Source organism: Hirundo rustica, chromosome 7 (genome assembly GCF_015227805.2).
Source record: "Hirundo rustica isolate bHirRus1 chromosome 7, bHirRus1.pri.v3, whole genome shotgun sequence".
Classification (NCBI taxonomy): domain Eukaryota; kingdom Metazoa; phylum Chordata; class Aves; order Passeriformes; family Hirundinidae; genus Hirundo; species Hirundo rustica.
The window spans coordinates 2,163,024-2,179,225 of NC_053456.1; the positions used below are offsets into that span (position 1 = coordinate 2,163,024).

The 16,202-nt window shown below is 42.6% G+C and overlaps 1 protein-coding gene across 2 annotated transcripts in view; it reads right to left on the reverse strand.

The window, feature by feature from the left end:
• Positions 1-16,202, reverse strand: part of ACVR2A (activin A receptor type 2A) — a 54,238-nt gene that overhangs the window by 22,660 nt on the left and 15,376 nt on the right. For both annotated transcript variants that reach the window (XM_040070525.2, XM_040070524.2), the window contains exon 2: positions 1,082-1,289. In XM_040070525.2, the coding sequence (XP_039926459.1) occupies positions 1,082-1,289 (208 nt within the window). The remainder of the gene's footprint in view (positions 1-1,081; positions 1,290-16,202) is intronic.

The window sequence follows — 16,202 nt, forward strand, 5'->3', positions numbered from 1 at the left end:
CTGTTTGGAGTCACCCCCACAGCTCCCAGCGCAGCAAAACCACCCCCACGCTCCAGAGATAAGATTTGGGCTGCTCTGGACAAACACAGCACTGGCTGTGATTAGCACAAGTTACTTAATGAGGTCTTACAGTTACTCAGCTTCCAGCTCCTTCCTGCGCTTGATTTCTTCTTCCAATTTCTTTTATTTGTTCAAAGGAGAATTTTAGTTCATAATTTTAGGATTTTTTTTTTTTTTTTTAAGATTGTGGGACTGAGCTTTAAACTGTCATTAAAGCAGAAAACATCCTGGGGTGGGGGGCAACTTCATTTGGGAGAAAGGACTACAAGGCTTTCTTCTAAAAATTCAACTTCTAAGAAACGCAAAGGGAAACTTTTGTAAAATATCGCCAAAATAATTCCTCAGTACTTTTTAATGATGCTCCACTGTGGATCTATTTCTTAATTCTCTGCCTTCCCAATTAATAAATGTTTTGGGCCAATAAAAGCCAATAGAGTATTTTAAAAACTGCAACACCATTGCTTAAGAGAGTCACGACCTTTATTCAGTCAGCATCTAACAAACCCCAAGTCCTGCTGTTACTGCTCGTGGGTTCTTTCTGGACCATCTGTTATCAACAAAATAACTGGAAATTTAGAATATTCTTAGAGCTGCCATTGAGCTTATTAATAAACTGCCAAAATACTTCCATGATCTGGTAAATTGCAGACACAAAGTGCTGACTTTCCAACTCTAAAGATTTTGGAAAAAAATCAACGAGAGAATTTTTGCATCCTGGCTGCAATAATTATATTTGCACTGTTTGGCAATAACAAGGCACTAGAGAATCTATTATTAATGGACTAAAAAAGAATAAATGAAATATCTGGGTTCTTTAAAGAAGGTAAAACACATTATTCTGCAAACAACGCAACGTACTCACACGGAATCTAAATCCAAGCCAGCATCTAAAAATAAGATAATTATTCACACACTCAACTTGTCTCAAGCCGTGGTTGTGGAGGGGATGACGTAGAAATCATGGAGAGGCAAAAGAGCTGACAATGACAAATCAATTTCAAAACTCCCTAGGAAAACTCACCTGTCATAACAATTGATGTCATCCAGCCAGCAGCCTTGCTTCACGATTTCAATCGATCCAGAAATGTTCTTCCATGTAGCAAAGCAGTGTCGCCTTTTATCTTTATCACCGTAGCAGGGCTCGATCCCACTGCGGTTGGTTTTATCCTTTTCCCAGTTAGCGTTGTAGTAGATGCACTCCTGCGTTTCTGATCTGCCCAGGATGGCACCTGGGAGGGATGGGAAGCACAATTAAATGGAGTTCTGCGAGGTCAGGCTTATGAATAAACGCAGGCTGTGTCAAAAATATCATTTACTGCTCGGACCAACGTGCCCTCTGTCCCCTTCTTTTTAATAAAGAGAGAAGACATGTAAAGTTCAGCAGCATTCCAAGTGTTGAAACATAAAACAAAGATCTTCTGTGAAGTCAAACAGCGACTTGCATAACTTAGCAAGATTTGCAGAAATGAAGAACAAGTCATGGCAATGCTTCTCCATGAATAGCAATAGCAGAGAAAATTTAGAATGCCGAGCAGTGAAGATTTAATTAAAATATTCGCCAAACCAGGAGATTTAGGCAGGAAAATTCACCAAAAGGCGTTTGTGCTTCTTATCTTGTTACAGGAGCCAGAAGAGCAGGGAGTTCATCTCAGAAACCCCAAAAAAAGCCAAGAGTGTTTGGGGGCAAGAGTGTTAGAGAATCCCAGAACGGTGGGGGTTGGAAAGAACCTTAAAGACTGTTCCGTGACCATCTAGGAAACCCTTCTGGGATTCTGGGGGAGAAAACTCCAGAGTTAATGGCATATAAAACACCAGCGTGGCTCCTGCAAAGGTGAAGGGTTGTTGGGAAGCAAGGCTGTTAACAAGAGACAGGAAGGGAATGAGAACTGCCTTTTATTTCTGTTTTTTCTCTTGTCAGACGCTGCCCAGAGTGTGCCACTAATCTCCACGGGAGCTCCATCATCTAACATGGGAAAACAGAGGGAAATCGAGGAGCTGGAGAATCAGAGGATCTGAGGAAGGCTCAGGAGGATGCCAAAGCACTTTGCCTGTGTTTATGTGCAAGTTCAGTATTTTTAAGACCTTACATTGCACAGCACGCTGAAGGCCAGGCTGGAAGTGAAAAGCTTTCCCCCAGCAGATTTTTAGGTGTTTATTTGCATCACTCACCGCCTCCTTTATCCACATTCATCCACGATAAACGTGAGCCAGCAGAATGAGGATCATTCCCTCCCTGAGCCTCGCTGCAGCCCTGGGAGAGCCCTGGGAGGCCGGAGCTGAGCCCATCCTGAGCATCCCCACCTTGCTCCTGCCCAAAGCTGCGCCTGTGACGCATTCCCAAAATAGGCAGGAGCCGGAGGATCAATGGGAGAGGGGCAGGAGCCAGCTGGGAGCGCGGCGAGGGGCAGCCTGGGAACCATTACATTCCTTGTGCTGCCACGGCCTGACCTTTCCAACTCGCAGCTATGGCAAGAAACAGATGAGGCAACAGATTGAACAATTTGGTTCTGTCAGTGCAATAAAGCAGAAGTCCTGGATTTCTCTCACACGTGCCATTGCTTTTCTCCTGCTGCCAAGCCCAGCTTTGAAGGACCACAGACAAGCTGAATTTTACAAAATTCAGGAACTGCAGTAAAACTAACTTTGCATAAATATTCTCCTTATTCCTGCCTTCTTTACAGTCAGGTTTCCTTATCCATCTGGTTTTTTAATCCGTTAAAGCTCCAGTTGGTGACTGGCACCAGTCGCTGTTGGTTTAATGACCTTGGATCTGGCTGGGGCTTCTCACCTGAACCTGCAATAGGTCTGGCCAGACTAACCCAGGCTTGGACAGAGCAGGACAACCCTGGATGAATCCTTCAAAGCAGGAACATGGTGGAAGGAAGGCAAGAGGAGAAGGGGAACCACGGCAAGGAGGCAGCCCTGAGCCCAGCTGCTGCCAACCAGCTCTGCCACCCCTCCCCAGGGATGGAGCTCCCACGGGAGAAGGGCAGCTGGCATTCACAATGGCAGAGCAGGTCTCCAGCGGAACTCCTGTAGCCATTGTGAGTGCACATGGAACTGCCAGGTCCTCAGAAACCAGTTCCTGAATCCCCAAAAGCAAAATGGTGCTGCTGAAAGAAGCCATGAGCCAAGCTCCAGCAGCGTCCTATGGAGGGAACAGGAGGTCTGAAAACTTGGGGGGAAACACAGCGGGAAAGCAAAGGGCATTAAGTACAGAATAGATTTATAATAATAAATTTATACAGAATAATAAATTTAGTTTGGGCACATTCAGCCAGATCCCACTGGATATCTGTGTATTCCCACTCCAGTGCTGCTCTGTCCCTCACACTCGTGTCCATCCACAGCAGCTGCACTGAGGGAACAAAAGCAACGTTTGAACTTCTGAACCACTGTTAATGCAGGAAACAGCAGAACTGGGAGCAATTCCATTAGAGACTACATGTGCAGCCTGGAAAACCTCACCCCAGGAGGAGCTGGAAGCACTGCCTGCCCTTTTTCAATCAGTCATCAGAATGACTGAAAAAAATCTAGCAGTTTTTTAATTAAAAAGGGGCAAACGGAGCACAGCTCCTAAGGACTAACATGGCCTTAATTCAGGAAGGGATCACTGGGAAAAGGTGCTGGATGGAATAGGAATTATCTCTCACAGGTATCAGCACAAAAAACCAAAAAAGGACAGAAACTCCTGGGAGTTCATCATCCAACTTTATCAACTAAACCTAAAACTGAGCAGCACAAGCCCATGGGTCTGTAATGCAGGAATGGTTTCCTGATACTTGATCTGAGATGTGATAATGATCATCTCCCTCCTTTTCCAGGGAAGGCTTCAACACTTCCCACGCCCTACCCTCATTCCCAAATCCTGCTTTTGCTGCGTGATTAGTTGGTGACACCATGTAAAGACACAAAGGGCAAAGGGAACTGAATCTGTGATCTCTCACTGCTTTATGAAATGTAACAACATTTTCAAGCTGAAGTCATGAAAATTGATGAAAAGCCTGCAAAGATTAGTTTGATGGTGCCAAGGACTTTTTTCTTCTTTTTTGCTGTTCCCTAGAAAACTCACAATATATAAAAGAACGAGAGGGTGAGGTTCAGTCTGGCAGATACCTCTGCCTGGAACAGAAAGGTTACTTAAATTGTGTTATATTTGAGGTGAATTTGAACCCTTTAAGTACTGAAATACAAGGAATGGAGCAGTTTATCAGAACAAACCAGCAGAGAAGAGAAGCACCACAGGGACTGAGTAACTCACAGATAGAATGGCCCATTCACCAAAAAACCAGAATTGTAACACGCTGTTCTAGAGGGGCAGAAAAGAACAGAAAATGTAGCATAAATAGAAATAACACCTTGGGATAAAACCCTTCAGTTGCTGCACAGGTACCTTTCTCAAGTACTTGCCCATATGTGTTATTCTATTTGTTTCCACAGTGATCTCAAACACTTTCTAGCCCTACAAATATATCCAAGAACAGACTACAAATAGAGACTAAAAAAGCCCAGCTTTGATGTTCCTGCAAGCAGGAAGCAGGATTTTATCATTCTCTATTTTTTTCTGATAACACCCAGGGGAATGTTTCTCAAAGGAAGAAGAAAGAAGTTATTTCCAACCTAATAAAGCAAACTGAGCTCCAAGAGAAAGGATTCTGTCCTCCTTTTACGTGCCACGATGTCCCCAAACTTATTTTGTTGATTTTTTAGACTAATATTAGTCCTATTATCACTGTTCTCAATGCTCCCAGGTCAAACGAGGACTGTACTTCAGATGAGCTGAGCCAAAGTACATTCATTAAATCCAAACACAGCAGCAATTAACTCAGGCAAGGCAAGAATTGCAAAAAAGATAAACAAGGCAGCGAAGTAACAAATCACCTGCACTGCTGCCGCCCTGCCCTGAGAATATTCAAAATTTAAAGATTAACCTGATGCTCCAGAAAGCTGCTTCCTTTCTCTAAACTAGTTTTTAAAAGTAAATGAGTTTGCAATTTGAATAGGGGTAAACTTGGTAAGATTTAGTGTAGTTTTGTATGGCAGGAGCTGCAATTTTTCCTCCAGGATTATACTGGGGGTAACAACAGGAAATCTGTATTTGCTAAGATATCTCATCATCTACTTGGAAAACATTTCAATTTTTTTTTTTGCAGTTCACACCTTTTCAAAATGGAAGATTTGTAGGGATGAGCCTGCCATGGAAGTATGAAATTCTGTAGCTGAGATAACACTTGTGAAAAAGAAGAAGAAAAGAATCCAGTGCTGGAAAACTGAAGGATGATCAACCCCAAGGCACTACAGTAGAGTGGAAACTATGGAGGATGATGTCACCTAAAAACAGGGAATAGAACTGAGAGTGAAGAGGGGGAAGGTGAGAGGAATAATATCTGTATTGTTAAAAAAACACCTTTGCAGCCCCTGGTTTGCTTGGTGGACAGTAACAAAAAAAAACCTAAAACCATCTTTTTTTTTTTTACTCTGAGTCTTCTGGACTTACAGCACAGAAAATAAATCAGCTGCTCTAACCACTTGATGATGTTATTTTACATATATAGACATATCTCTGTTTTATTTGCATGGTGCTCTTGCTGAAGGAAAAAAAAAGCTGGAGCTATTTTTCCAATGTGTTTCCTCAGTCCTTCCCAGCAGTTCGTGCCATCGATAGAAGAAATTAATAATGCTGTAATGGAATTTTGCAGAGAACTTCCATTTTCTGCCTTGTACTTCCAAATACCTTATTTAAGCCTGGATTTCAGGAAGTGGGAAAACCCCCAGATCTCTGGTGCCCAAGTTTTCCAGAATCCTTTCAGAGCAAAGCACGTGGCAGAAAACGGAGAAAAAGGCTCAGTGCCCAATCTCCGCTCTTCAGGTAGAAATTCAAGTGCCACTAAGAGCTGCTCAGCCCCGAGATAAAGATTGTCATCCTCTGGGAATCTCCAGAGACTCGGAGTTAAGTGTTATTTTTCACACTCCCTGACTTCAAGGGAACACAGTAAAACACAGGCTGATGTTTTCAAGTTCAAACACGTCCCTGCTGTCACTGCGAGGTGTGAGCAGCACGCAGCACAAACACCTCTCAGCCACTGCCTGATGATTTCTGTAGGGGGGATGGAAAAAAAGCTCCAAAGATCCTAGAAATTGTTTGGTTTGAGGCACAGCCTTGGGGCTGCACTGGCCTCAGGTGCTGGGGGCTTTTAGTCACTGCTGGTCAAATGTCCCCTCCCTGGCAGAGCCCCCAGGCGGTTAAAATATTCCAACATCGGTAACACGAGGCTCAAAACCGAAAAGTTTAAATTCTACAAGATTCAGATGTTGGGGAAAATAGAGTAGGGCCAAACAGGCACTAATGCTAGAAATAGCCAGTTCCCAATTTGGATTATCCTCCTCTCCCCAGTGCAAAACCCCAAACACGAGCAATAACAATAATAAGGAGGAATCTCAATTAAAATTTTGACACTAAAACTTGCAAACTGGGGTTCTGCTACCCCCTGATTATCCAGCAGGGATCACTCACTCCTGCCTCTGGATGAAGCTCAGGGTGAAGCAGCCGCCCAGGAAGGAGCCAGGGATTCTCTCCCACTGCACATGGGAGTGACACCGTTTCCACATGGAGTCTTGGAATGCTGTTATTAAACTAAAAAAGAGGCCCTTCAGCATGAAAGGCACCAATTAAGCACCTGAATAAACGACCTAAGGACACGCAGACTGGATCAGGAATTATGAATCGTTCTCAGGGATGAGTCTCACGCTGGTGGTGGCAACCAGCAGCGTTTCTATTTTGGGACCTGCCAGGGAGTTTCCCAGGAATGATCTCAGGTACCTGTCAGAGCTGTTCCTCTGATCTGAGAATCCCGAAGCAGAGGAATCCTCTCAGGAACACCCAGCTGTGAATCCCAATGGATTTGGGATCCATTTTGGGGGTTGCTGTTTGTGGAGGTTCTTCTCTGAGCTACAGAACCTCCCAATTGTGAGCTAGGAAACATTTAGGATTTCCTTCAGTGGAAGGTTGGAATTCCTGCAGCCTAATGGAGATGGGAAATTCAAACGTATTAATCACTTCATTAAAAAGCATTGGGAAAGCTTCATTTTAGCTGTCAATTTTAGCTGTCTTCAAGTTTTCTTCTCTGGCTGGGCTGCAAGAGAAGATCAGGAAATGACATTTTCTCCAACCCTCTTCCTGTACTGTTGGTTTCACACATCTTTCAGGATGCTGCTCAGTACGGTCAGTGTCAATACGTCACCTGCATTTATAAACACAAATAAGGAGCCTCCTCTTCACAGACTCCCTTCCTGACCCCTCAAAAACACCCATGGAAAAGTTAATTCAGGCTAATTACATGAAATTATTCTACCTTTTGCCTCCCAAATCAGTCAAGCACAATGCAAATGTAACAGTTTGACTGCAAAGCAAACAGAACCACACACCAAGTCAAACAAAAACACAGTCAAGACATCTAAGAGGCAAGCATCCAGCTCCACATTCGATGTTTCCTCCACATGATAGATCCAACCCCCACTTCTTTTTCTGTCTTACAGGACCTTATGTAACTATTTAAAAGACAACAGGACCAGTGTGATTCTGCCTTCGACTCAGCTCTCCAGCAAATCTCTCTGTGGGTGTCGTGTCCCACTCGGTGCTATTGCAAGCAAAAACACCACCCAGCTCTCCTACATGTGCTGATCAAGCTTCTTATTTACATTCCAATCCTTCAGCCATCGCTGTACTTCTCTATTTTTCCTGTGGTTACAACCAAAACCCCAGCCTAAACAGACTTACAACCAGCTTTGTTGTTTTTGTTTGCCTTTTTTTTTAAAATTTTCAAAGCATCAGCTGTATCATTTTCCTTCAAGCTGGCCTAGCAAAATTCCCAAGTGCTGAGCTCCTGGGCAGGAGCTGGATGGTCAGGGCACATCCAGACAAGCTCCAGCTGCCCGTGTCCAGATGGCAGCTCAGAGGAGGAGAGACAGGTCCCACGTTTGTGTAAACACACAGAGGGATTACCTGGGAGCTGCAGGCAGACAGGAGAACGTGGAAGGGAAAAGGCCTCAGAGCCCAGAGCTGAAAAATTCAAACCTTTAAAATTCCTACTCCACTGAGGTGGAAACCTTCCTTATCCCTGCCTCTTTCAACTCTCCAACTTATTTATGGAGAACCATCACACTGAGCTTCAGTCTGGACTGCACACAGCCCATGATGTTTTGTATTTTCATTTTCATTTCCCTGCCTCATCCCAACAGGACTTCACGAATTCACATTTGGCCAAAACTCCAGTCAGGATTTCAGCCATTCCCAAAGATTTCTCTGGGATGGATATTGGGTTTGTCTGCCAGCAAATACCCCTGCAGAAGCATTTTGGGATCAGCTGCATCACTAAAGGATGACATTGGCAGCTCGTGGTGTCTGCTCTGATGCAAGAGCCCGGTTTGAAAAGCATTTCGGAGCCCTAGCACAATCAAAAATCCGACTGAGCTGCGCAGCCTCCAACAGCTGAAGTGGCACAAATGAGTGGAAGTAATTCCTTCCTTCAGCCACTAAACTTAAATAAATGTCAGGCTGCAGCATGACACATCTGAGTAAATACCTATCAGCATAAAAATGCTAATATGTTTGTGCCTGCTGAACTCTCTTCCTAAAGCAAAACATCCACACAACCTCAAACTTCGCTGCATCGGTGTAATTCCATCTCTACTGTCCAGTCCCGTCGAGATCAAATTCCAACCCTTGTCTACACCGATAGAGTTTTAAAATCTGCGTCCTCATGCTCTGAAATCAGCGTTGATTGTGTTTAAGAACGCAGCACAACTGCCTCTTTACCTCCAGCTAAAGTGGCTGTCACTCGAAATGGATTTTCTCTTTGTCCCCTCTCGGGCTGCCTCATTTTGCTCCCCGTGCCAGACTGTAATCTGAAGATTAAGTGAAAAATCCCATTTCTAGAGCTTGAAACAACCATGTTTACAGACAGAAGCACTGTTGACATGGCCAGCACATCCTCTCCAAAGTCAGCTCTGCCAGGCCCCAGCTCCAAGGACAACAGCAGGGCTCAGCTGCAGCTCAGCCCTGCCAGCCTCAAGGAGCACATCCTGGGACCTCGGAGGGAGGGAGGAAAAGAGGATAAAGACTTTTTTTTGTCTCAAGTTTCTTATTCTGGACTTGTTTTTTAGGGATCAGGGAAATCCAGAGTCCAACTACCTTATGGAGTGTTTGTGAAGTAAATGTTTTCACTCATCATTTAAATACTCACAGTTTTTAACCCTCGTCATCATCACCTTTCCATGCTCCAAAGCCACTCCAAGTGAGCTTTCCCTCGGGAAGTGAGAACTGACAGATTTCACTAAAAATCGCTATTAGAGCTGTTTGTGCAGGGAACAAATTTCGATATAAGTAAACCATAAAAACCACCATTTATTTAAGAGTCAGAAGAAGAAAACAGCAATGGGACAACAAAGCAACTTCCTCATGCGCCTCAATAAAAAACTATCTTTCTGTTCAATTTTTCTAATCTTCATGGATTCTCACGAAGCTGATTTTGCTATCCACTCGTCCTCTTTTTAAAAATGTTATTTCTAATTGTATCCAGAAAAGCAAGATTGACACCCAAAAGAACAAATCCAAAAAAAGAAGCATTTCAAGATCAAAAGGAGATTATTGAAATCAGCATAACACATATTAAAAGTTCTTTTTGTATTTTTTATCAGAGCTTTAAGAACAACTGACTGGGAAGGGGAGCAATTTAAAATCACAACTTTAGAACTCATTTCAGAGCATAACTCTGTAGAAGGGACTTTAAAAATATGCTACATATTGGCCACCCAGCACATTTATTGTCATTAAAACATTAAATGCAGCCACTCCTGCACGAGCTGCTGTAAATAAATCAGCTCCGATCTAACACGAGAATCAAATCAACACAAAAGGAATCCAGGACAGGGGCTTTTATTCCTCTTACCTGCCTACAAGCATTTACAAATGGTTTATGTTTCCATGTTTGGTGTTTTTCTTAAGAAAACATCTTATTAGAAGGAATTGCAGTTCAGTTCTAGCAACGTGTAAACGATCTCCTTATTCCTTCAAATAAAATAATTGAGGGATTTAATTATAAATATAACCTACCAACAGCAAGTAATTCAGGAAAAAGTTCAACTAGGTTAAAAAGACCTAAATATTTTTATTTCTGGTTCTGTATGAATAAAAATAAATCTGATGTCAATCTACACCATCTCACCTAACAGCACAAGAATACCTTCTAGAAACTCAAGGTTATTGCTGGAATTATCTCTAAGTATGAGAAAATTAAGGCATGTTTTAAAGGTTTTAAGCATCTAAACATTTAAAAAATTAATAGATCAAATTAAATCTCATTTAGGAACCATTCACACAAGCTTAGGGGAATGCCAAGTCAACAGGAGCATCACTGTTTGTTAGGAAAAGTATCCAAAACCACACTAGAAAGTGCTACTGGATATTTGAATTTTGGTAAAAAAGCCCCTGATTCTACAGCCCCCACCTGACACAGCACAATAACCCCAAATTATTTCAGTTTATCGCTCGCACATCAATGAAAAAACTGCCTTCAAGTGTTCAGCTGAGGCAGTTTTGCTTCATTTCACTTGGCAGGAAAGCCTAAAAACCCCATTTGTTACAAAAACGCTGTACCAAAACTGCAGCGTTAACTTTGCAACGCGCTGATTCGGAATATTAAGATAATTTACAGGAATTCTGTGAAGAGCTGACTCTCAGGAGGCTCTGCACAGATCCCAAGCACACCAGGATCTATATTTAGAACAGCAACTCCAGTTTAACCAGTCCATCACTTCTGTACTGGGCGATGCTTTTGAAATAGGGGCAATCCAGATCTGCTGGCTGAGACTTGCATTAAAATATTTCCTTTTAATTCATTCTCCCCCCCCGATGCTGCATCAACATTCAGGCAAGATTACAGATCTCCAGAATGATAACCGGGTTGTAACATCAAAATACTATTTTTTTGCTACAGAACTAAAGAAAAAATGTATTTTAAAATTTAATTCACACATCACTGCCAAGTCACAACAAAGCCAGAACAGTTTTAGTATTTCATAAAGATCAGGGGAAAAAAAATTAAGTAATGACCAAATACAGAGCAATGAACAACTCACTGCCTCCTATAATGGATTTCCAAGTGGGTTTTGACAGCTAAATATTATTTAACTTATTGTCTGGTTACTTCTCCAGTGTTTTGTGTATTGGATGAGCTCATGGAGCCCTGCTCCCAAATTTGGATTTAAGACACCACCGTGGCCTAGAAGCTACAAATATTTGCTAAACTGTAACCAACAGTCTGGAATAAAGCACTCAGTGGAGGCACCAACAAAAACTGAAACAGAAAACAACCCCCATCCAACTTTAATATTTAATGCAACTACCCAAAATGTTTTACTAACCGACTGACAAATTGTTTTAGCATTAAAAGGTTTACCTTCATTCCAAACTTCCCCATAAAGCACATCAAGTTCTCAAATCGACCCTAACAATCTTAAGCGATAAATAAGGGAATAAACAGCAAATTTGAACATTTCAGATCTTGGAGAAATCGCTTCAGTTGTACTTGGCGCACACAGATGAGGAGCAGGTACAGATTTAACACCTAAACAGAGATTTGAGAAACTCACGTCCTTCAGCTCTTCTGCTGCCATCCAGGACTGAAATTGTACCCTGGTAAAATGTGCTTTCTTTGGGTACTTTGCTGCCTTTGACCCTTTTCCAGAGCCTGAAGCAATCCAGCTCCATCCCCCGGAGTTGAGAGGGTGGAAAATCAGGAAGGAAAATCTCGCTGGAGCAGAAAGCAGCGGATATTACCAGATCCCCGGTATCGGAGGTGCCACAAACACAGCTGAGTGCAGCAGGATCAAAGCATCCTCCACCATCCCTCAGATCTGCATCCAAGAGCAGGGAAAAACCCACTCAGGGCTCACCTGCTTCCCTCCCTGGGAGCTGAACATTTGGAATCACGTTTGAAATAACCCAAACATCTCTTTCAGGTCTTTCAAGATACAAAACGGGCATTTTTGCCGCTTGCTGAACGTATCCAAATGTGTGATTTTTCCAGCATTTAGAGATGATGCTGAGTCTCTTTCTCGATAAACAAATACAAGATACAAAAAAAAAAAAAAAATAAAATCAGTTAAGAGACTTTCTGGCAATGGAGAAAGGAGGATGATAAATGTAATACAACCAGTTTTAATCAAGATCAAAGCTGTAGGAGAATGCAGACAGACAGTCTAGACTGCTTTACTTTGAAAGCCTAAGCATATAAAGCAACATCTGCAAAGAACATTAATCACATTTAGTCCACAATCTTATCACCTCCCAAGCAAGCAGAAACAACTTTTACTTAAAAGTCATATGCTTCTATATGACAGGCATTTTTAATTATCTTTAAATTAGATATTTATCACTGATTACAAAGCTGCTCTGTTCACTTTGAAATAAGCTGAGGTAATTTGAAATTCACTTGCAGAGCTCCCTGGACAAAGAATGAATAAAGTATTGGTAAGGAAGCCTGGTGAACAGCAACAATTATTTCACACCGTTGGTACAGAGCGGGAATCCTCAAAATATCGAATTAAGATCCGATTTGCTCCTCTGCATTTCACACCATAACTCAACAGGCAGCAATGAAGTGAAAGATTTTCTGTACAGATTTCTTTAGCTTTGGGAAATGACTTGAGAATATAAATAATCAGCTTCTTTTCCATTTTGTTTCTCTAAAAAAAAAAAAATTATCTGGCTCCTACATTTTAGAGGGGAATTAAAAATTGGAGAGATGGTGCATATCTATGTATAGAGTATTTCTGTGATAATACATATCATTCGATACAAAAGCAATTTATTCCTTGTTTACCTTGGTTTATTTTGCTTATATTCTGGTCCATTCTCCCTTATGATCTCGCTTACTCACTAGCAATCATTTCATTTATTTTATTAAAAGTGTCTTGCATTAAAGCCTTCCCTTCTGCCAAGGTTTTCATACCATCTACCCTTCAACAAGAGCCTGGCAGAGACAAACCCACAAAAAAATAATCCATCATCTTACAACCCTGAAGCAACGGCTGTGAAAATTTACGACGTTACAAACCCACAGAGGCAAAGAACAAAACTGGGAATTTCTGCACTAAACTCAGCTTCTCCAGCAGCCCCACATCCCACAGGAGAGCTCGTGAAACAGCAGCAGCAAATCCAAAATTTATGAGTCTTATTCAAAAACCTCGCTGCTGAATTCCTCAGCTGAGAACAGAGTGTGCAGCCTCCCCTGCACCAGGATTCACCGCAGATACGGATTTTTAGGATTTCTACTGATACCTTTCGGTTGGAGATCCCCTCTCCTGGCAGGCACTGCTCCTGGCTCCACGTGGACTGAGATTCCTCAGCCCCTCCATAAATTTATAGACAAAAAGATGATTCCTGAATGTCTTTTTTCCCCCAAATCCTCCCCAATGTGTCGACTTGCTCAGCTGCAGAACGGAGGTTTTCCAGCAGCAAAGCCCCAGTAACTCGTCCCACGCTTAACGGTGGAGATTTCACTGAATTTCTGTGGAAAAGCACCTGGTTTGCTCTTCCTGCACAGGCAGCAGAACCCTCTTGAAGCTCTGCAGAGTTCCTGGAGTGCTGGAGTTCATCTGCCTGAGCTATTTAAAGGATTTCCTATCTTTAGGCCTTACTGACAACACTTTTTTTAAAAATTTTTTAATGTAACTTTAACCTCCCACAAAAAGCAGTTTAACAAAGGGAGACTCCTGCACACCTCCTGAGACTCCTACACCTGTGGAAATTGGAATGCTTGGAGAAATACCCTCATTATACTATGACTTAAGTTCATTTCTTGGTGTTATTTTGTTATTTAACTGGGCACCTCAAAGAGGCACACCAAGGCAATCTATTTTTCTGGCCAATTTTCAATTTGCTTATCTGATCAATTCCACCACGATGCTTTAAATTAGAACAAATTACAAATAGTTAGGCCAAGCATGAAATTTCAAGCGCTGTAGGATAATGCAGAGGTTTTCTCAGAGCTTGGCTTTTTATCTTCAAAACCCTGGGATTGGTTTGGGTTGCAAAATTTTAACGAGGTAAATTGGATAGAATAACTAGAACTAGACAGCTGCTTCTAAAACAGCAAATAAAATTTCATTTCAAGCCTCGCTCCAGCTACGTGAACTTCAATTTTTATTATCTCATCTGTTGGAATGAACCACGTGGCCTTAGGAGCAGTAACACCGTGGCTATTTCGAGACAAGGCAGGTTCTGACAGTTCTCACTGAACTTCCAGAGGAAAGCAGAATTCCAAAGTCCACGGATGAATCAGGGAACCCTGCGGACGTGACACAAGGAAACAACACCACAAACAAAAGCTTTAGGGCAAAGGCACTGCACTTGCTACTACAAGATAATTTGTCTTCTAAATTTAGATAACAATTAAGAAAAAATGTTATCTAGTGACCTGAAATCTGGAAGGCACTTTAGGATATGGGTTTGACCTTCCTGTTCTTCTTCAAGAACACATTTAAAGCCAGAACATGAATGCTGTTACTCCATTTAAAAGCCTCTTGACACCCTGACAAAGGAACAGCCTTAAATTTGATGATTAAAACTCCAAGTTCCACGGCAATAAAAGGCTCAAGAGGATTCCCTAAACATGTTTCCCACAGGTAATGCCCGTGCCCAGGGGCAATGGGGTGAATCTCTCCTGACTCTCACAGATAAGAGGACAAAGATGACTGTGGATATGTTGCATTAGTTTATTTGGGAAGGACCTGCCAGACAGGTGATCTGCTAACACATCTCCAAAAACACTCCTAAGAAATTACCAAAACAGCAGTGAGACAGGAAAATGACAATTTTAAAGCTATGCTGCATGAAAGGATTACAAAAACGACATTTAAGCTACAATTCTGTCGATTAATGCCATTCTCTGATAAGCACAAATTCCCCAGAAGCGAAGTGGCTGCTTACAATATGCAGGATTCCCTAGAAATAGCATTCCACCCACTGCACGTGGAGGCAGGTGAGTAAGAGGCACAGAAGGATCTCTTCATGGAATCTACCACGGGCTAACACTTACTAAATATCGTGAATTTTGGATTTCACAGCATTCTGGAAAATGAGAGCAGTCTGGAGTACCCCGTGTTAAGCAAGGCTTAAAAAAGCAGCTGTTCAAGGAGGTCTTTTGCCAGCACACAGGAAAAAAAATGAAGAAACTTTTCAGGCCAGGATGTGGGAACTAGAAATTCAGAATTTGAACTTCAAAGTTATCAATGCATGAGTCTTAATACCAGGGGAAGTTTAAAAAAAAAAAAAAAAATCTGTACTTGAGCACAGGAGCACAAATCACATAAACTAATTTTGATCTATTCGGCTCGAGCAGCGCCGCTGATAAAGAAGCAGCAGAAGCAGAGGATTCAAGACATGAAAGCAAGTGAGAAGAGCCCAGGACACTCAGTTTGGATTAGCCCATATCAATGCAATGCCTCACTGTGCCTAAAGTCACCCAGAGGAGCCAGCTGAGAGCCAGCACCACGTTCCACTGAATCTGCTGACAGGGGACGTTTCACTCAGCGAGCGTGAAGAGAATTCAGACATTAACCCAGCCTGGGATCGATCACACAAACTCAGAGGGACAGATTCTCTCCCTAACCCCACACAGACTCAGCCCCTGCCCCTCATGCCCTACAGGACAAGCAAAGGGAAGGACCAGGGAATCACAAGCACGGCTACAATTGAACTCTACAGAAACAGACGGTGACCGGAGCTGAGCGAACTTTGCTCACAAGGGCTGATTCCTCCCCTTCCCTTCTGCCACACCGGGTCCAGCACGAGGAAAACCCAGCCTAGAGAGGGCAAGGACTGCTCCCTTCCAGAGGAATCCAGAGTCACAGGGATCAGGGAATCTCCAGGGCAAGGGCCACTGCTTTAATGTTGTCTCTGGAACGTTCCTCAGTGCAAACTCCCAGGCTACAACTTCCAGTTTGGAAGAGATGAGGAAACAAAAGTGTCCAAACACACGGAGTGTTGTAAAGCACTAACAGAAGGTTGGCCTAATTTTAATCTGAATTCTCTTTTTGGGGAGAATTTCGAAAGCATCAGACAATATGAACTGCAGGGCGAA